We start from the raw sequence: 21,434 nt of genomic DNA on the forward strand, positions 1-21,434 counted from the left end.
CTGTCACAAAGCTGTCAAAAGCACGTATTTCACAATGTAGACCCTACAGAATGAAGAAAAGTGAAAACAGAGCTTAGACCTTACTCACATTTTCAATAAATATTTAATGTGCTCAGCTATCAGGTGAGTGATAACTCCAACATAAAAACTTAGACAAACCAGCACACGGATAAATAGCAAGTTTCTGTGATCGTGAATGCAACAAATACCAGTTCAGTACAGAGGAAGTGTTTATCAGAATTTAAAAGAAAAACACATGTAAACAGGCAGTCTTAAAAGCCTCTGTTTAACTGTTTTCATATCTGAGTGCAGCATAGCTGTTCTATAATGTCAGTAACTGGAAGCCTATGGCATTACTCCATTCTGCTCTCATTTGAAATGCATAATGAAAATCACTTGTCTGATGTTCTGTTTGACCAATTATATGAGCAATTTCAGCTGCTGAAGTAACCTGCTTCCCCTTGTACAAATACTTAATCAGAAAGGTAAAACTCCATATTAAAAGTACAATATATCTAAAACAAAACCAGATGTTATTTTGCTAAATTGGATTTTGTAGTGCATTCATAGCTGGCTCCTGTGACTTAAAAGAAAGCTTATACTGCAATTGGAATTTATGAAAGGATTATTTTGTTTGTTTTTCTGATGTTCATTTCAGATATTACAGAACCTGTATTTTGAATACATAAAGAAGTCCTTTTTGATCCCTGTATTTCTAACTCTCAGAACAATGGGAGTTTTTGAAATTAGGTGACCATTGAGCCAATTCATCTGATTAACTGCAGTAATTTATAAAAAAACCCCCACAAACTTATACAAAAAGGTAAATGAATATATGTTATTTAATTTATAAACTCTATTGTAACAACCTATGGCTTATTTCAAAACAAACACAGTTCTTAAAAGCAAAGTGATTTAATCCACAATTCTTCTTTGGCTTTTTTGGCTTTATTTTTATTATCCTTTATCCAAAAGCCACATGCAGACACAAGGAAACAGAGAGCTAAATTGGCAGACTCTGTAAATCCTGTCATTACTACAACCAGAAACTCCCTCTAGGGTTTTTTTTTTTAGGGAACTCTTGATGTTTTCACAGTTGATTCAAATATCCCAGAGCAGTAGAGATAACCATTTCCAAAACAGAAATCAATTTTCAGGTTGTGTCTTCAAGTCATGCTGAAATAGCTGAGACAAATTCTGTCTCAATCTTAGCCATTGCTCAGCATCCAGCTATAAGCTGTCATGCATCATCCTTCACTTATTTTGTTTTGATTAGACCAAAACCATCTTGTTGAGTTGCCATAAAGGTGTTGCATCTTTGAATGCCTAATTTAAAGTAGTGGAACATTAGACAGAAAGCACAACCAGGGTTATCAAGTCTTATCACCTTAAGCAAGCCATAAGGCAAGTCTTTTTTTTTTTTCCCCTTTAGTCCAGAGAGCATCCAGTCTATCAGTCCTGTTAACATGCCACAAAACAGTTCCAGCAGCCTATAACCTCATGAGTCAGTGTAAGAGGCAGGAAGACTCAAATGCTATTGTGCATCGCGTGCCATCAGAGTAATACAGGAGATATCAAAGACTTTCCTGTGTTGTATGTTCCTGTGAGGAGCTTGTTAGGTGACAATGTCTGGATATTCCTAGGAGTGGATTACATGCCAGACTATAGAAAAAGTGGAGGGGGAAAAAAAAAAAGGGGGGTGGGTGGGCTGAATCCCTTTGGGCTCTGCCAGTCTGGTCCTAAGAAAATGCCTTTTTGTTCTCTGATATGATGAGCAGTTTATCCATGGGTGCATACACATGTCAAGTATTAGAAAAATTTATCAATAGCAGGAGGCCTATCAGAGCACTTGTGCAGTTTTGGCCAATTACCAATGCTACAAACAATCCCCTTCCAAATTCTACAATTCCCTTCCCATGTCCCCGTTCATTCCCCCTGAAAATCCCAGAAGCCAAATTATATGTCAAGGGGAGAAAATGTTCTTGGCTTCTTGAGGCATCTAGGAGGAGAATCTTGGCTTCCTGAGGCATCTAGGAGGAGAAACTTTGAAACATGGGATTAATTAAATACAAATCTAAATATGGTGCAACAAATCATGCAAATTAAGCATTAACATATTTATGACTTAACAATCAGCAGGAGCCAAAATGTGTGTAGATAAACTCTAAATCATTACAATCATTGGTTAGTACAGTACATAGCACATATTTATCCTTTTCAGTATTTAAATGAAAATATATAGAACATCTTGCACACAAATACTTTCATGTTCTGTGTGACCATGCCTATTTCTTAACTGTCTTTGCTGCCACTTAGAATTATGTATTATCAAAAAGATTAACACTGATGAAAGACCTGATACATAAATAGAAGGAGACAGAATATATACAACAAAAGAAAAGAATATCCACTTTTCTTTTACTCCCAGTGGCCTTTGCAAAGCAATGCTACATTATCAATCTAGGCAGAAGTGGCTGAATGACCCCTTGAGACACAGGGGAAAGTCTGGAATGAATGACACATCCCTAGATTCCTGAGTCTGCAGAGCACAAAGCCTCATGACTAGTGCTGGGGTTTTCTTTTTCCCTTTTTTTTTTTTTTTTTTTTTAACCTGTTATGTTATAGAGAAAGCCCAAATGTGTCTCAGCATGTTTAGTTTCTGGTCTTTTCATGACATACCATGTCCATTTTTCAAATTGGAATCACGTGAACAGCCATTACACTAAGGAAACCATATTTCCAAACAAACATTATGCAACATTCATGTTACCTCTGACCAGGAACGTTCCCTACATCACTAACGAGATTGCTGACCTCAACGCAGGGGACTCAAAGGCTAATCTTTGACCTCCTTTTTATGCCAAACATAACCTAAATATTTTGAATGCAGTATTAACAATGCTTTCCTGGTTTTGGTAGAAGAAATAGGTTAAACATGAATGTAAAAGCATAATGTTTTCTAAAGCAGCTGTCCTAGGAGAATGTCAGATATGAATGTCACCCAGAATGCTGTAGACTTCTCAAAGTCCTCTCTCAGTCAGTGGGACTGGACACAGGAATGGTCAGAACAGCATTACTCACCTTGCAAAAAGAACACACTAACAGCTTTTGTATTTCTGCTTTGAAACATTGTCAGCAACCTGTGCAGCTGTCACTTAAAAGATGTACAAATGAGTTTACTTCTATAAATGCAGCACAATGATCCACCCAAGGCAAGGTGCTGAATTAAGATACGTCTTCCTAAAACTCAGGAGCTGTTGCCTAAATCCACTGATAAGAACATACCAGCCTGAGAATGGGATATGGACTTCTTTCTTCATTAAAAATTGCCCAGCTACTCCTCTCTGTTTTATCCTTCTTAACAGTGTAAGAGTTACATCAAATCTTTAACTCTTGACTTAAAACATCTAGCTCTCAATAGCTATGAAGATTAACAAAAAAAGAAGTTTAAAAGCCAAATAAACAGCATTATTTGACTCTCCTTTAACTGTTATTTTACTGGCACTTGAACATACTAAATTAGAGAGAAAAGATCTCCCTTAGCTAACTAAAACAGCTCTGTGTACCTCCATTGGCGGGAGTGACTTGACAGAAGGATGCCCAGTTGCATGCAGGAATATGTGAACTTGAAAGGAGTAATCTAAGCTTTCAAAAACACAACCGATGACAAATCATTTATTTATATCGTTAGGAGAGCCAATATCTCTTGGAATAGACCTTCTGCTTTAGTACTGTAGCAGGGTGCCTTGAAGCTAGCTCTCGCCTCATCTCACCATGCAAAGAGCTCTCAAATGGTATACTGAAATTTCAGCACTAGTGCCAAGGGCCTTGAAAGACAAAAGACCATTCTCAGCTGATACTTCAGAATTTGGCTACTCACTGCCTTTTTTAAGTCATGCCACATCTATAAACTAGGGCTTAGCTCACAAGACTCTCTACCAGGTAACAAAACAGCTCAGGGATTCTTTTTAAAGACACTGACTGCATTGCTGGAAAAAAAAACAACCAACCAAAAAAGTCATCAAAGCTGACATCGACAGTAAACTATTTAAAAATATGTGAAAATTTACACTTCTATGTAAGTTTTCAAAGCAAAACACATGTATGCGTTTTTGCAGATGACACGTCAAGGGTACTATCTGATATGAGATGTTTTTCCTTGAGAACATTTCAAAATAGAAGGGCCAAAAATATGATAGCAAATAGAGTTAGCTGAATTAAAGTGGAGTCCAATACTGTCTTCTGAACTGGGAAACAGCCAAAGATGGGAAGCCACTTGTACCTCTTCCTTCCCCTTTAACAGAACAACATTGAGCTGTAGGAATCTAAAAACTTGCAGTAACACACGTATTGAAAAGGTGTTTAGAGGAGGCCCTCTTTCATATAGACTGCACAAAGTAAAATTTATACCTTGGACTTCTTAAAACAAGCACAACAGCTCAATCTCTGCAATTTGGTCTTCAACCTATAATCAAGGTAATACAGACTCCTAGCCCTCCGTCCCTTCTGCACAAAGAATAGCTGTTCATTGCACGCCTTCAGCTACACCTGTTACCATACATTTCTAATCTGATTAATCAGTAAATTATATGTGCCAGCAGTCTATATGTGCCAACAGGGAAAGCACATCCAAGGTCACAAACTACATCAAATGTTAGAATGACCCATGGAAAACATCAGGTCACCTCCTTACCTCTGCCCCCCCACCCCCCCAAATTTTGCTCAGATCTCTCACAGTTAGCATGACTCTGACCGTAGATAAGAAAACACTGAATGAATCACACAAATTATATGACTCTATGACACTAACAGCGATAGAGATAGCTGGTGCACTGCAGAGAAGCAAGAAATATTTCCAGGCAACAGGGACATATAAAACATGCCTATTAACTTAGTTTTATCCCTTTATTTTTCCTTCTTTTTTTTTTCTTTTTTCTTCTAAATAAAGGAAACAGAATTGTAAATGAATTTGTCAAAAAGAACTGGAAGTAAAAAACAGATTAGGTCTTGGAATCAAATTTCCACCTAAACTTGATTTCAACTCACTTTCAAAATTAAGGGGTTTTTTTTTGTAATTCCAAATGAATTTCTGTTTGGATAGAGAGACCATTTTTCTACCCACAACTCAACATGAAACTACAAGCAAACTCAAACGTGCAAGCTGGAAAAGCACAATTTCTAAGACAGTTAAAATATTAATAATACCAGAGTGCCATTCTTTTCTCTGACACACTAAAGAAGGAGGAACTGGTAAAGAAAATGGAGCCATGTCCTCAGCAATAAAAATCAACATTTTTATCAGGATCAGGATGACAAAGTGTACATTAGTAACAGCTGTCTAGTACGTACTCTAGGAATTAAGGACCTGTGCATTAAATTTGCTACTACAATACTAATCAAGCAGCACTTTTTCCAAGGTCTTATGTCTTTCCTATGCTTGAAGAAGACAGTCTTTCCCAAAAATGTCAAGCAGAAGAAAAATCTGCTCAGAACTTTAAGAAAAAAAACCCTCCACCTTTGAAGCTGTCACTAGCTTATTTATTATCACATTTCCACATAAGATGGAAATTTAAAATAAATTTTCCTTTTTTTAGGCCAGCACTTATAACCATTCCACTACTGCTCCTTGTTTTGGCAAGAAAGGTGACAATTTTCCTAGTCAACATAGCCCTTAAAAAACATCACTGACTTCAACTTGTATCCTCAAAATAAGGGCAATTATTAAGGACAGCTCTATAATGTTTTCCTATATTGCATCCATGCAATATAATTGACAAAATGATTGTCTAAGTGTATGTACATACAATATACATACACACACACACATACATACACACACTCTTTCCTTTCTTCCCATAGCTTGCACAATGCTAACTTTGCACAGAGAAAAAATGATAGATTATTATTTGAAACAGACTATCTCACAAATCTACGACACAAAAACCACCAAGTATTTGCCAAAGTACATTGGTCCATCCCTCGGCACAGAACATCAGTTTGATTGATGGTAGATTGATTCATTATAGGCAGAACCCAAGAAAGGAACTTTCCTAAACAGAATAAGGTAGCTGGCATTAAGAACGTGCAGTAAAGAAAGTTTACAGTGCAGAGTTCAAAATTGAATGCAAGAAAGTACATACACCTGAACAATTTTACATTATCTCAACACGAGTGGATGTAATTACAAAGGCATTGAAAATACTGAAGTAACTTGACAATCATCTATAACTCAGATACTGAAGTAATCTTAGAAATGGCCTTTAATTTTTTTAAATTTTATTTTTTTTTTAAATCGCTCCATCATTTGCTTTTTATAAATTCTACACCTTTGAAAACCAAGGAACTCTTTCCTTCACAGTATCTTTTTCCTTCAAGATTTTTCCAAAACAAAAATCCTCAGAGCCTAAGAAAATGTGTAAACGTGTTTTATAATTAAAATTAGAACAAAGTCTAGTTCTATGTTTTATATATTATTTTAGCATTGGCTTTATTCCAGCACAAATAGTCTTATGTGCTTTGTATATGACAGAAAATGTATAACTTACACTGTAGTCACATGCAACATTTTGGGCACTCCAAAATATATCAGAAAGCTTAGTTTTTCCACTTGATAATAAATTTGAGGCAAAAAATGAAGCTTTTCATATACAGCAATCACTTTCAGTCAACAGAGCATCACTTTTTTAGACCATAAGACAAGATAAAGTACAGCTACACTATCTGACAATCCTTTGCCTTATTGCTTTTCTGTTCAGTGAAAATATATTAAAACCATTTCCATCAAAGAATTGATTTAATCTCTAGAGAGTGTGCACATGTTCAGTGTGGGCTAAGGCTAGTTAAACTCCAGCGTATACTATTTCAGTAAGTAAACATGTATCTCAAAAACCTATTTCAACATTAAAATCTGCTTTTTTAGTGTGAAATTATGGCAAAAGGATTTGATGTTGACATAATACAAAGTTTTCGAATGATCTTAAAGTTTTCTAAGGGAGAAATAAAAACATGCATCGGTATAGGAAGGGTTAATGCTTTTTAATATTAACCATCATATGAGTGTCACTGTGATTTCTATTTCACAGTGCTGGGTTATCTGGTGTGTAATCATTCTCAGCCTAATTGCTTGCAGGTATCTGTACACATCCTAGACCCTGGTTGATTTATATTTTAAAATACACTGCCTTGCCATTAAATAAAGATCTATAGATTTGTAAAAGCTAAAGACCTATTTCATATTTATTAAAGATTTCAATTATGTTTGAAGCTGAAAAGAGGAAAAACAGGTCTCACTTTCTCTTATTAATAAATCTAAAACACCCCCTCCATGTTCTCTATTTAAAATAGCCTTATTAACTTCATGCAATATTTGAAAACAAACTGTTTACAGAAGCAGGCGAAATCCATTACGGGGGGGAGGTGGGGGGGGATAAACACATCCTTTCTTTACACAACATGATGGAATACAAAGTCTGTAGAACCTGGAGGTAGAAACCAAAGCATTTTACCAAGAAAACCCTTCCAAGAGGACCCCGCAATTTCCACAGGCCACAGAGAAATCAATATTCAAACAACAGACATTACCGACCGACAGCTCGCCCTTGCACATCATTTTTCCAGAAGACACCGCTAAACACAAATCAAGACACAGCACGAAAAGTTGCCGACACCGCCAAACCTCACTTTCTTTCCCTGGAGCATCCTCTAAGTCGCTCGAAGAGTGAAGAATTGGCTCACCTGCACCGGGGGGGAATAGCCGTGGGCACAGGCGCACTCTGACCACCACTCCCCGGGGCCGCCCTGCGGCTTGGCTGGGGATTTTGGGGGGGTCTTTCGCACGCCGTCCCACGAAGGGACAAACTTGCTCCTGCTCTGGCTGGCACCCCCAGGTCCCCAGGAGGGAAGCGCCCGAGAGCTATACTGGAGCCCCGGAGGATGCTGGTGCCAAGGACAAGCGCAGTGGGCATCCCTCGCTACGGGGGGCACGCTCCTGCCGGCATCCGACCCCTCGGACCCCCGGGCGCAGCTGTGCTGCTTGGCAAGGGGTGCGTGCATGGCACACCCAAGGCTTCCTTTGGCCAGTTTGCAGGAAAGTGCTTCTCCTCCCAGACGTGAGGTCCTTCGCCGGGGCCTCTCCAGCCCCCTTGGCAGGAGCTAGCGGCGGGGCATGGCGGGAGCGGGGCGCAGCAGGAGCTGCTGGCCAGCAGCTCGCTGTCAATACCGGACTCCACTCGCGCAGCGACTTGACAGCATCCCCGCTGCAGGCAGAAGCAATCAATGCTCTACGTGGCTGGGACGCCCGCCTGCATCCCTTTCTGGATGACAAACCACGGGAGAAAAGGAAAAAAAAAAAAAAAAAAAAGGCAAACCCCAAAGAGAAAAAAAACCCACTCTTGCAATTTTCAGGAAGATTTAGTCTTTTTCTAGCTGACCCTGACACAACTTGCAGGCACCCTGCTGAAGCAGATTTGTATCTACAAGCTTTAGAGGCAAAGCGCTTTCTTGTGGAAATAGCATCTAGACAAACTACTGAAAAAGATACCCCTTTGCCAGTGATCAAAACAGACGCGGGAGTCGTTTTTTCCCCTGCATGCCTGAAAAGACCTTGTCAACAAAATTGCAGCAGAAGATGCAAATTACAAGTTCAGGAAGAATGTTATCTGCCCTAAATGCTAAACTATAGCATAAACTTTAGTCTGTACTAATGTACATAAACGTAGAGGAAAGAGAGCAAGCGGCTGAATTTAAAAATAAAGCCACCCAGAAAAGATCTATGCAACAAATTAACAGATCTCCAGCAGCTTATATATGTAAATGTGAATATATTTATTTGTGCATCAGGTCTTCAAGATTATGATGGATGTATCATTTTCTCCTCTTTTTTTCCACCCCTTACAAATTCTTTGGTGCTTGCCAATAACCTTCTGTACAGGGTTTTCTCTAAACCCCCCCCCCTTGAGTTTTTCTTACTAAGAAATCCCTTTTCCTTAAGTTTTCCTGCAATCTTTATTTGCAAGTAGTTTCTTTTCTTTCTTCTCATGGACGTGACGGGGCCGTAAAGTGTATGAAATCTGGGCTGATTGTTTCAAGCATCTGGAGAGGTTCAGAGATAGGCTCCAGTCTCAGGTGAGAAAGTTAGCCCCTTAAGACTCAGTGGATCTTGAAATCCTATAAACCTACATTTTTTGGTCACTTTCTTTTAACCCAACCATGTTTCAGGTACTTTTAACCATAGAAAATAAACAATTGGTTTTTAACAACAAAGACAGGACTGTGTGACAGAATCCTTTTATGTCCATTAGTGTTCAACTAGGATTTAAGTACACAAAACCTAAACAGAATTCATAAGTGATATACATAATTTTACCATTCCAAAGACTAAAGCAAATTTACTTTTAAAGATTTTAAAGACAGAGACAACTATGACTATCTACAAATATACTTTCAAATGAGATAAATGAATTTTTACAAATGCTTTGGTGCAATGATTCTTGATTCAATTATTTAATACCGCCTACATGACTAACCTAAAATTCCTCAAAGCTTAGACATTGCTAAAATACTTAACCATACAACCTGGCAGTAATTCTTAATGAAAAATTGTGGCAATGCTCTAACAGTGGAGAAAATATTTTGACAACATTGTAATTCAAATTGTTGCATATGAAACTAACATCAGTTTTAACTGTATTTTCATTCAGGGTGCTTGTCCCAACCCAAACTATACTACAATCATGTTATGATGCAAGGTTTATTCACAACTTTGCTGAAAAGCCAAAATCATACACCTGGCTGTGTCCTCTCACACAACAAGTGCCCAACTGTGAGAACTCTCATAGCTTTGCGTACAGTTAAGGTCACTTCGTGTTTGAAAACCAAATATTTTAATGCACTTCTGAATTGCAGGTGTAGATATGGAAGCAGCTCTTAAAACCTGAGCTAAGGCAGTCTACAAGGTAATCATTGCTACATATAAAGTAAATGTAAAGATACATAGGACTGAATCTGTGTTTCTGCAATTTTACTCAAGCATAAGGAGTGAAGGTGTGCAAGCTGTCCAGAAAGTGGCTTTCCTCTAGTGCTCAAGGGTAACTCAACCCTGAGCACCTAAAAGCTTGCCTACCAGGAGATAATCAAACTCATGACTGCATCATTTCCAACAGTCATGGAAAGAAGAAATATGTAAGAAATACATATATTACCATTAATTGATGCTAAAAATCATATATAAAATAACATATTTATTTATATACTGTATATATTTAAAGACAAAACACTGACAAGGCCAAATTCAGATTTCACTTTCATCACCATAGACCTGTATTAGCAGTGTCCATCAGCTTAAGACCATCAGCTTTTTTGTCATGTAGCAAGCTACGCAGATCACTCCAGAATATACTGATGCTATTGGAACTTTCTCAAATGCCAGTCAGAATCTAAAAAACCCATTTTAAATATGTCTTTCAAAGCTATTTGGAGAAATCTGGATACTTGCAGAAGTAAAAAAAAAAACGTTCATATATAAATTTTAAAAAGGCTACTCAAAAAAAGATATTAAAAAACAAACAAACAAAAAAAACCCAACGCAAGCAATGGCTACAACATGGTTGGGGAGTAGAAAGAATCTACGCATTCTGTGACCAGACACACATCTACACTAATAATATTGGGTAAAGCCACCTGTACCAGAGCACTAAAATGTCTCTCACAAACCCCCATAGTCCTGTATTTTAAAGCAGGAGGTGACCTTTTAGCAACCTTACTACACCCCACCAGAACAATGCAGAACTGCAAAGGCATCCTCTTGACTGTAATGTTTATTCATACACTGTTAAAACACTATATTTGAAATAGCCTCTTATCAGAATGTGGAAAAAGTTTTTTTCAAAAGAATTTGACACCACTGAACTTACCCTGAACCTACCTGACACTTCTAGGCTATTTCAAAATCCATAAATAAAAAAAAAAAATCCTATTAATAAATGATTTAACTGTCCACTTTAAAAAAAAAAAGTTTGTCACTGCCTGTGTGAGACAAAAACACTTGAATATGGGTTGTATATGTGCAACTAATTGCTAGACAACACGGTAAGATGGATTCAAAAGATAATGCAATTTCATCAGCTGTAATTGAACCATTGTATTAGACAGGATGGCATGCGCTTCTGGATGAACTTGGATTAACACATGGCTCAAATCCACATGCCCAGCTATCATCCTAATTTGATAATAACTGGTGCACAAAGCAAAACTGAATATTGTACAGTACACTATGTGAACTGTGTTTAACCCAATACTGTTGTGGAAAAATCTCACTAATTTTCTTTTTAAAATATTAAGTAGGCATGACAAAATGGAGCAAATAGATTTAGCTGATATTCTACCAGCACAAATAACTGTAACTGGATTACAGTAATGTTGGACATACACTAAAAATAAACGCTGAGAAGAGTTTGCTTCAGGCAAAAATGTGCATATGGGAAACAAAAAGTGCATATGGGAAACAAAAATTATTAATAGAGTTCTGAAAGGGAAGCTAGAAGCATGGGCGAAGATGATTTAGATGTAGTAACAGATTTTTCCCTCCAACCAAGAATGCAATGTTACGCAACCATGAAAAATACAGGATGAAAGTAATAAACGTGGAGTGGACCAGCTTATTTAGTGGTCCTAATATTTCTACAAATATTTTTCTAGAAAGAAAAATAATGAGAACAATGATTAATATGATAGCAAGGCTACTGAAATAAGTCAAATGCAATTTCTTTGTAACTATATTTTTGTTTGTTTGGTTGGTGAAAAGCAATTATGCTTGTATAGAAATAATAGTCTTAGTGGTGACATAGCCTAGAAGGGATGGTTGTGATTAGTCCAAGGTTAGGCCAGGAGCCAAATGATATGACACAATTCATTGCTATCACAGGGTACCTAGGAAATTTTGGGCAAATCACTTGACTTCCATGACTATCCTATATGTAAAATGAAAAAAACCCGCTTCATTTAATGAAACCAGGACATAAATGGTGGGCAAGGACACATCTGAAATAAAACAGCTCAGCTTCTATTTCAGGCCTGACTGCTCCTCCCTTCCTCCGGGTGTGCAAGACAAGAGAGGCATGCAGGACTACAACACCAAAAATAAAACAGTGAAAGAGGAAAAATATGATAAAAAGTGGTTATTTAAAAATTTCACCATTAAGGAAATGTCATTGGTAATCTGTCAATGGTCTTTAATATTTTGTTTACTTTAAAAAGTTGTACGATCCCCATATCCTTTAAATAAAAGGATGAGTCTCAAGCTTTGAAGTTTTATACAAAAATATCAGCACAGCACTGAGACACAGCTCCCTGCATAACATATATCTGCCTGTATGATCAAGGGCATGTTCTTTTGATTTCTGTGAGAGGGTAGAAAAGCTTAAGGAGTTACAAACGCAAACATATCCATTCTCCGTGTTAGCTTCATGTCCTAGGGTTAACAACATAAGGACAATAATTTAGAAATCAGGATACAATGAAAAAGAAAAATGACAAGGATTTGGAAGGGAACTCTATCAACAGAAGAAAACAACCCTCAGCTGGGAATATTAAGTCAAAGTCAATCATGTCAAAGCTGGTGGAGAACAGAGCAGCAGGTTTACCAATTTCACATCCAAGTGAATCAAAGAATCATCAAATTGCAGTGGAAAGACTGAAACACAAGAGCATTTCCATGCCAAGACAGAAACGTCCCTTACAGGACCTGCTATTTTCAGGTGGAAGTATGTAATCGTTTGTGGAGTTCTCTCCTCTGGAGAATTCTGTGCACTTTATTTTAGTTCACATTAAACTAGATTCATATAAAGCCATTAGGCAAAATAACTTAGATGGAACTGCAGAAAGATCTGTTTAGAAAAGATAGATTAAATGCAGAGGGTAGAAGGGACAGCAAGAGCTGCTGCAACCGTCAATTTCATTATATGGGAAATACTGATGCCTCTTTTCCACATGCTGTTGAGGACAAAGAGGGCCAAGTTCAAGACTTTCCCAAAACACTTAAACTTGAACTTCCACTCACTATTATGAGAAAAAAAAGTCCTTTGCCTGAGTAACTTTGGCCAGGTAGTTTGTGACAAGCACTGCTGAGTCCAAGGACTTTAAACCCTCTAATAACCCTTTGTTTACAGAGTCTAATACTAGCACATTGGCAAATTTAAGACAGCTTTTTTAAGACCTGATTCTGCATTTCCATTTTTTTAGGAATTGCATTTCAGAACTTGAGTATCAGTCTAATACCCCAACATTGTTTTGCACGTAATAAAAAAGGATATAAATAAATGTTCATGGCTAATAGTTACTTAAAATTCATAACCCCAAGTTCAGTTGCATGAAGATATTCAGTACCTTAAACTATTCTTATTTGTCTCTCTGTTAAATTAGGAGTAAAACAGCATGTTATTTAGTACAGGTGATTTTTGATTTTGAAAGAGAAATTTAACTATGTTAGGTCTCCATTCAGATAGTAACCTAAGCAGTAGAAGTATACCATAAATACCCAGGAGATATCCGTAGAATAAATTAATTAGGAGTTTTATTACAGAGTCACATTGCATAAAGATATAAACACTGCATGCATTGCATAAAGAAAGAGGACAATATATCCAAGCTAGAATTTTTGCAGGAGTATATTTTTACTCCAATGCTGGCAATCCATGTAGCAAATAAAGAATGCCAATTAGCCAACTCAGGCAGTCTTATTTAGGTGCAGTGCCTGTTACAACATCCTCTTTCCAACCAATTGCTTCCCATTAAAGTTATTTTGAAAGAACTTCACTCCAATTTATTAGCAGACAATGAGATACTGTTTCTTCCCTATGAAGCTCTTTGTGTTATGTTCGTAATACACAACACCTTTAAAGAGTTTGGCACAGTTTTGGCACTGTCTTATTATGGGTCAGTTGTAAGCTTTCACTGCAGATGAATGGAAAGCAGAGAGATGTGATTGCAAAGCACAGCCAAAAAAGACAAGGTTTATAGCATGCCTTACCAGGAATTCAATTTACTAAGCTCCTTCTTCATTCTTCGGAAAATAAAGACTTGTTTTAAGTGACTAACATAAATTTCACAACAAAAGCAAAACCATTTGACTGGAACATAACTGATTCAATATTAAAAGTATAATGAAAATACATCTTGTTTCTCTACCTGGCCATACCTGGCCACCCCTGAGATTTCATTTCAGTTGAAAACAATGTCTAAAGAGATTTCACAAACAGAAATATCCTAGTGTGTTTTTTAAAAGGAATTACATACAGGTCCATGTGCTGTGTATTTTATTTGGCAAGGAAAGTACATGAATCAGGAAAGGGAGGTAGAGAAGCAAGATGAACCCTTGATGGCTTTATACTAAAAGGAACTTTACCCATAAACACGGTCGCTCTAGACATAAGAGGTTTGTGTATATTTTGGGTATTTTTTTCTTAGTATCTGTCTTCATTACTTTGAAGAGTAGAAAAAAAAAAATCTACTGGCATTATTTGGAGCACCTATAACATTACATCATATCTACACCAAGTGACCTCAAGAGCCTGGACCAACTGCTCTTTGCTCTGATACAGCTTGAAGTTATTGAGCTCAATGCAGGACTGACAGGGTAAAATTCTAGAGTCTGTGTTATACAGTAGGTCAAACCAGATAATCCCAATTGTCTTGCTAGCGCTGTACATATGACTGAAACCAAACTAATGGCTAAGATAAGAAGTAGTTTCTCTGTATTAGTGGATGTAAAAGCAGCCTGCTATTGATAGCTATTTGGTTTTAGGAAGAGAAGATAAAATTAAATATGCTTCCCAGAGTGACACTTTGGAGGAAGATCTCCAGGATCCAGCAAGTGAGGGACCAGCCATGTGCCTGAACCATCTATAGCTATGTTGGTTAAAGCAAGAGGAAACATGGTGATACAGGAGATCACTTTTCTTCCTTTAAATTGTAAGGATGACTTATTTTTATAAAAACATCCAGGAAAGTAAACCCTCAGTAACAAAACACATGACTTCTCTTGGAATCACTTGCTATCTTAGGAAAACAATCTGGTCTATATAACAGAATCGCATGGAAAGCACATTAGCTTGTGAAGGAAATAGAAATGTTTTATATTGTCAAGTAGCAAATTACATTTAGATAATTCAAACAAGTCTGGCCTGTTTCTCCTTTTGGTAGAAATCTCTGACATTTTGCTTTTCTAATGTGTGATGGTAAACAGGAAGAATAAAGGCCAGAAGAAATGAGCAGCCTGAAGCTGAAGCCACAACAACCTTTTGATGTCATAGAACTACAGTCTACATTCCTAAAGGAGATGTCAGACCAAATCAAAGAACAGTTGAGGAGTCATACACTGAAAAGTAGGCAATGATGTGTATTGCAAGGTTTTTGTTTTGCTTTGCATCATTTATTAAAACAAATTCCAACATTTAGCTAGAAAAGCTGCTCTTCAGTCAAATAGCTCTCGCTCTGAGAAACATTTGCCTGAGTTACTTTCAACTTCCATCTCCTTGCTTTCATCAATTTCTTTCTAATCTCTAATTTTACTTTAAATCATTCTTTGTCCCTGTCAGTAATCATTACTTTCAAATGAAAAGACCACTATAGATCCCATGGTTTGTTAGTCTGTTTATCCAGTTTAACTAGTCCCTCATAAGTTGCTCCATCCTATAAGCATTTTACTGTTTTCTCTAAACTTTATCCTGAAGGGGATTACACCTTTGCAGCTTTATGTGATAGCTAGCTGTTAGTGACAGGCTAGTGACCAGAACCTTATGGGGGGAAAAAAAAAAAAAAAAAAAAAAGAAAAAGAAAGATGAACAGCCCCTGGAATATTGATAAAACAAATTTATAAAAACAGTCCACATACTTGGGGAGTACTTGCAAGGCAGTTCTTGGCAAACTGTATTCATTACCTTAATATCCTGGAGTATGTGTACAAATACAGCATAACATCTACATACTGAAAGAATAATGCATAGAAAAAACAGTCTCAAGCCAATACATGCAATACTATTACTATAAGGTGCATTATTTCAAAACAAACTGAGTTGATTTATTAAGTCAACATGTAAGCCAAGACTCTTTGCTCTCCAAAACCGGGTATTTTCTATTCTGAATGTTCTTATAAAAAGTGTTCACAGAAAAAAACCCCTCCAAAATCCAAAAAACGTGCTGAACAATCAGAAGTCTGGTCCCTAATGTTTCAAAATTCAGTATTTTTAATTCCTCTTTGAGGACCCCAAAATACCTTTTTGGCTCTAACTTCCACTTATTAAATGGCACTTTAACATTTTCAAACAAATTTTGAAGTGATGAAAACCTCAAGCTATTGTCAAGGTCACTCAAATATCTAGAGCATGGATGAGAAAGGACACTTTCTGAAGAAGGTTCCATTCATTTATGTTACAAGACTATGTTAAGAATCATTTCATAATGCTGCATTTGCCTCTCCATTGACTAGAAGGAAGTTTACATGACAAACTCACGGGATGGTGTTTATGTTACTGGCACCCATATTTAGTTCCTTAATGTCTATAAACAATTTTTATCTACAGTGGAATGTTGTCTTCACGTAAATGAAATACCAAGTAAGACAATAATTTACTGTGGTATATAAACTCCTATAATTTATTGAAGAACCTAGGTGACCTAAGAGTCAAAAGCTCATTTTCCAAAGGGCCTAGAGTATTGAAAAAAAATCTAATTAATCAGAAACTACTTTTATCTAGAGGACAAGCTAAGACTGAAGAGTTCCTCATATGCTCAATGGTGACTATTTGGACTCTTTCAGGGATAACGTATCCTTCAAAAAGCTGTGTTTTTGGGTAGGTAGGCTGATAGATAGGCTGATAGATAAAGGATTTACCCTGTATTTCAAACATGCCAGTAAAACAATCTACATATTACTGATCTTAATATATGCAAATACTTAAGTTTAAATTATATTCTTCATTTTTTATGAAGACTAAGAGTCAATCACTTCACACCTATGGGCTGGTTAGCTGACTCAGTAGCTTCTGCAACTTCACAGTTAGCTGCAGCCTAGGTTAATTCATCTAATTTTGCACTCTCATCCAATTCTGTTGCCTTTCCATGTTTCTTACATGTTAAACAACCAAAAATCCAGAACAGACCCTCTGTTCATCTTCTACACTTTTCTTCAGACGCCTTTTTCTGAACTTTGTCAAAAGTTTTTAAAAATACAATTACATTGTATGGCTATACTTTCTTTCTGCACACACTCAGTTACTCTTCCAAGGAATTAATTAGAACAGTCTTTTGACAAAGCCTTCCCTTTAGAATAACTATGTTGACTCTTCCTTTGTGAGAATGCATTATATTTTCAACCATTCTAGGCAGTGTAAAGGCAGACTTCCTGGTCTATAATTCTTTGAATCATCTTTAAAATCTATTTTAAGGAAGTTGCATTTTTCATCTTCCATTCTTGTATTTCCAAAAGCATCCTAAGCCATAGGATACCCATTGTTTTAGCATTTTGATAATTTTAATTTTCAGCTCCTTCCTGGGCTAAAACCCCATGGTCCCAGCAGTATGCAACTATTAATTTAATCAAATTCCTCTTTTATGGCACTTTGAATTTAGACAGTTTCCCTGACATGTTCCCTGTAGAGAAAAAAGAAACTTCCAACATTTCTATACAGCAGAAAGTGAAGCAGACAACTAATTAGAATTTAACAATAATTTTGTCTTTTTCAGTGGCCCTTTTTTTATATCTTGCTCATCTATTAACTCCTTCCAGTGACTCTTTGAGAAGATGTGCTTAAAAAAATACTAATTTTTTTCTCCTTAAAACCTTTAGCAGGCATTACCATAGTTATATATTTAAATTGTCAGAGTTTATGGACATCTACATATTTCTTGCTTAGAAACAATACTAACTTACTGTAATAAAATATTTTGCTCTTCTAGTGATTTTTAAAAATATTTCTACAAAACTAGCTTCTTGATTTGTATGAATTTTATTCTTTGAACGTCAATATTTCTGTGATCCACCCCCCCCCCCCCCCCCCAAGGATATGAATTTTACCACATTATGATCTCTACATCACATCTAGATTCTATGCATTGGTCAGGACTAACTTAAGAGAGACTATGCAATTTTCTGATTATTTTACATCACCTCTTGCATCTACCCCATCTTGATACGGGCTGACGACTATGTGTTCAGTTTGCTTTCACTAACATTATATTATATCATTCCTATGCAGATTACAGCAATATCCCACGGATTTTCTTTTTTCTACTAATTCCTTAGAAGTATAATGCTCTAATGTCTTCATTTATAAGAAGGCTTCCAGTTTATCCATATAAATCATTTACATGTACATATTACTCGAATTCCATAAACAGAATAAATTCCTTGTCTCAAAGAAAGACCAAAGAATGATATGGAAATGAGTATGGTAAACAATTAAATATAGCCAAAAAGAAATGTTCCTCTAAAATGCATTGTTAACTCATGGAACTCATTGCCTGTAGATAAACCAAAACCTAAATATGCAGTCTTGGTAGAAGCTATGGTTATAGTTCATTTATAATGTATATATAATCATAGTTCAGGACATGAAAATAAATAAATATTAACTAGATAGTCCCAAGAAAAAAAACCTGTGCTATTGGCAGATAACTCTGGAAGAGTGGACTACACTTCTCCTGAATTTCTGTCTCTCTACAACCATGCACAGAGCATTAGTCTTTATTAAACACCAAATCTGAAATTAGACAAAGAAAACTTCACACAAATGTGAAAGTATATTTTTAACTAGTTCAGAGCAAAACATGATGACACATTCATCTACCATTTCAATCAAACATAATTTTGTTCCCTCATGACTAATGACTGATTAGTGAATTGCTTTTATGCCAAAATAACTGTTTCTAAATACGTTCTTAAATAGATATAATGATTGCAAAAAATTACAACAGGAAAAAGGGAGCCTATATCAACAACAGTCTTCCAGATTTCTTTCAGCCCATGTATATATTGACTTGTGAAGGCAATACAGGAAGTTTTAGGGGAAGAGTTCAATAAAAATTTGTCATTGGGGAGAAAAAGGAACTAATTACTTGAAATCTCTAATATTTAGTGCTTCTCAGAAAATATTTTGGAATAGTGAATCTCAGCAGATAGCGTTATCTGCAAAGATACTTTCCCAGCTCCGTTTTGTTTGTTATTTAAATTCTCTAGAAAGAGAGCTACTGGAGTTCAGCTGAAGTTAAAATTGGAGATGGGCATGAAGGGTAAAAAGAAAGGTTTCTATAGGAACACAAGCAACACAAGGAAGAGGAAGGAAAATGGGGGAACATAGTGACAAAGACATGGAAAAGCCTTGTTGTAGCATGACTTTGCTTTCTCAATCTTTATAGGCAAGGTCTGCTCTCTGGCCTCTCTCATCCCTACGATGAGTAGCAGACAGATTCCAGGGGTGGAAGTGCTGCCTACAATACAGGAATACAAAGTTAGAGACCACTTCAGTAAATTGCATGCACACAAGTCCATGGAACTGGATGGGATGCATCCAAAAGTGCTTACAGAGCTTGCAAACATTGTAGTGAGAGCTCTCATCTTTGAAAGGCTGTGGTGTCAGGAGAAGTCTTGATAACTGAAAAAGACAAACTTCACATCCATCTTCAAGAAGAGGAGGATCTGTGGAACTGCAGGATGGTTTTCCTAATGTCAGTCTATGGGAAGGTTATAGAGCAAATAAAAAAAAAAGTTCACAGTTCACAAATTGGAGGGAGCTGTTGATCCACTGATAGGTGTGGCTGTCATTCATAGGAATATTGACAGAATGGAGAAATACACTGACAGAAACTTCAGGAAGTTCAAGGAAGGCAATGCAAACTCTGGCACCTTGGGAGGAATAATCCCATGCAACAGAACCGGTTGGGGACTGACTGGTTGGAAGCAGGCTTGCAGAGAAGGAGCTGGGGGTCCTGATGGACAAGTTGAACAGGAGTCAGCAGTGTGCGCTCACAGCAATGAAAGTAAACCATATACTGGTCTGCATTAGTAGGAGTGTAGAAAGAGTGTTAAGGAAAGTGATTCTTCACTTCCACGGAGTATTATGAAAGCACATCTGAAGTACCATGTCTGTTTTGGGCTACCCAGTAAAAGAGAGAAATGAACAAACTGAAGTGAGTCCAGTGGAGAGTCATCAAGATGGTCAGGGGACTGGAGCACATGATGTGTACAAACAGGATGAAAAAGCTATTTTCAGGCCAGGAAAGGGGCTAAGGGGCAAACCTAGCTGACCCTCTTCTTAAATGGATGGTTATAGAGAAGCCAGAGCCAGACTATTTTCAGAGCTCAGCAGCAAAAGGCAAGGGCCAATTAACACAAGCTGCAGCAAAGGAAATGTGATTAGATGTCAGGAAAAAAAAAAAACCACAATACCATGAATTCGTGATCAAGCACAGGAACAGGTTGCCCAGACTATAAAAACCACTAATGCTTATACAAGTGTTGCAAATGCTTCCTCTACTCAACAAATGTCCCCTAGTGTAGACCACATATTTTGATGTTTGACTGGTCAGTCATTGGTGTCTCTGCTTCGGACACTCAGCTAGTATAAACCACATTAGAAAGTTATCTTAGTGTAAATTAAGGTAATCGTTTGATAGGAATGACAATTGTTTCATATTTCCAAAGACAACTAGTTGGCAAGAGTCAACTCAGCCTCATTTACCTCATAATTTCCTCCCAACTATTTTTTTAAAATACTGATTGTAGATCTTGGCAGGTGAAGACAAACTATTTCAGTCTGGAAAATTCATACTGTGGAACTGCCAAGAAGCTGAAAGAATGTGAGAAAACTGAAGAAACTATTGAAACAATCCAAAATAAATCAGCTTCATGTTAATTAACCAAGGACATTCAACATGGCAGAAGGGGACACTAGTGTGCATTAAATCCTAATAGTCCATTCTGTTTTAGAAAAGAAATAGTACATTTTTTGTCAACCTCTTTTGACAGCTGTTAGTAGATTGTCAGGGAATTAGATTTTCGAAGTTTGTTGACAAAGGATTTGTTTCACAGGGTGAAAGGTGTCTGAAAGTTTAATTGCCTATCTTTTGTCTTCTAAATCCTTTATTCTTGGAGTGGTTTGCAAGCCAATGGCCCTATAAACAACAATCTGAAGACAGCAGTGTCAGGGCCCTGAGGGCACCGAGGAGACTTGACTCTCCCTACCCATCTCCCCCAGGACCCCACTTCAGCCAGCCTGGCAGCAAAATTCAAAACCCAATTATCTACATAAAGCCATGCAAATAACTTCTCTATTGAATGCCTTCTATGACCTTCACTCATCTTCATCATTTTTCTCTTCTAAGACATTTGAGATTCACTTTTGTCTGGACAGAGGCTTTTGCAAAGATCTGTAAGCGGTGTTTTG

The 21,434-nt window shown here is 37.0% G+C and overlaps 1 protein-coding gene across 2 annotated transcripts in view; it reads right to left on the minus strand.

The window, feature by feature from the left end:
- DLG2 (discs, large homolog 2 (Drosophila)) overlaps nucleotides 1-21,434 on the minus strand; it is a 1,012,119-nt gene that overhangs the window by 437,063 nt on the left and 553,622 nt on the right. Inside the window, exon 1 of one of the 2 annotated variants that reach the window (XM_010576559.1) lies at nucleotides 7,735-8,052. The exons of the other annotated variant lie outside the window; for it this stretch is intronic. Coding sequence (XP_010574861.1) covers nucleotides 7,735-8,052 — 318 coding nt within the window. Of the gene's footprint in view, nucleotides 1-7,734; nucleotides 8,053-21,434 lie in introns of those variants that run through there. 2 annotated transcript variants of the gene reach the window in all.

Source organism: Haliaeetus leucocephalus, unplaced genomic scaffold (assembly GCF_000737465.1).
Source record: "Haliaeetus leucocephalus isolate CR32 unplaced genomic scaffold, Haliaeetus_leucocephalus-4.0 Scaffold536, whole genome shotgun sequence".
Lineage (NCBI taxonomy): Eukaryota > Metazoa > Chordata > Aves > Accipitriformes > Accipitridae > Haliaeetus > Haliaeetus leucocephalus.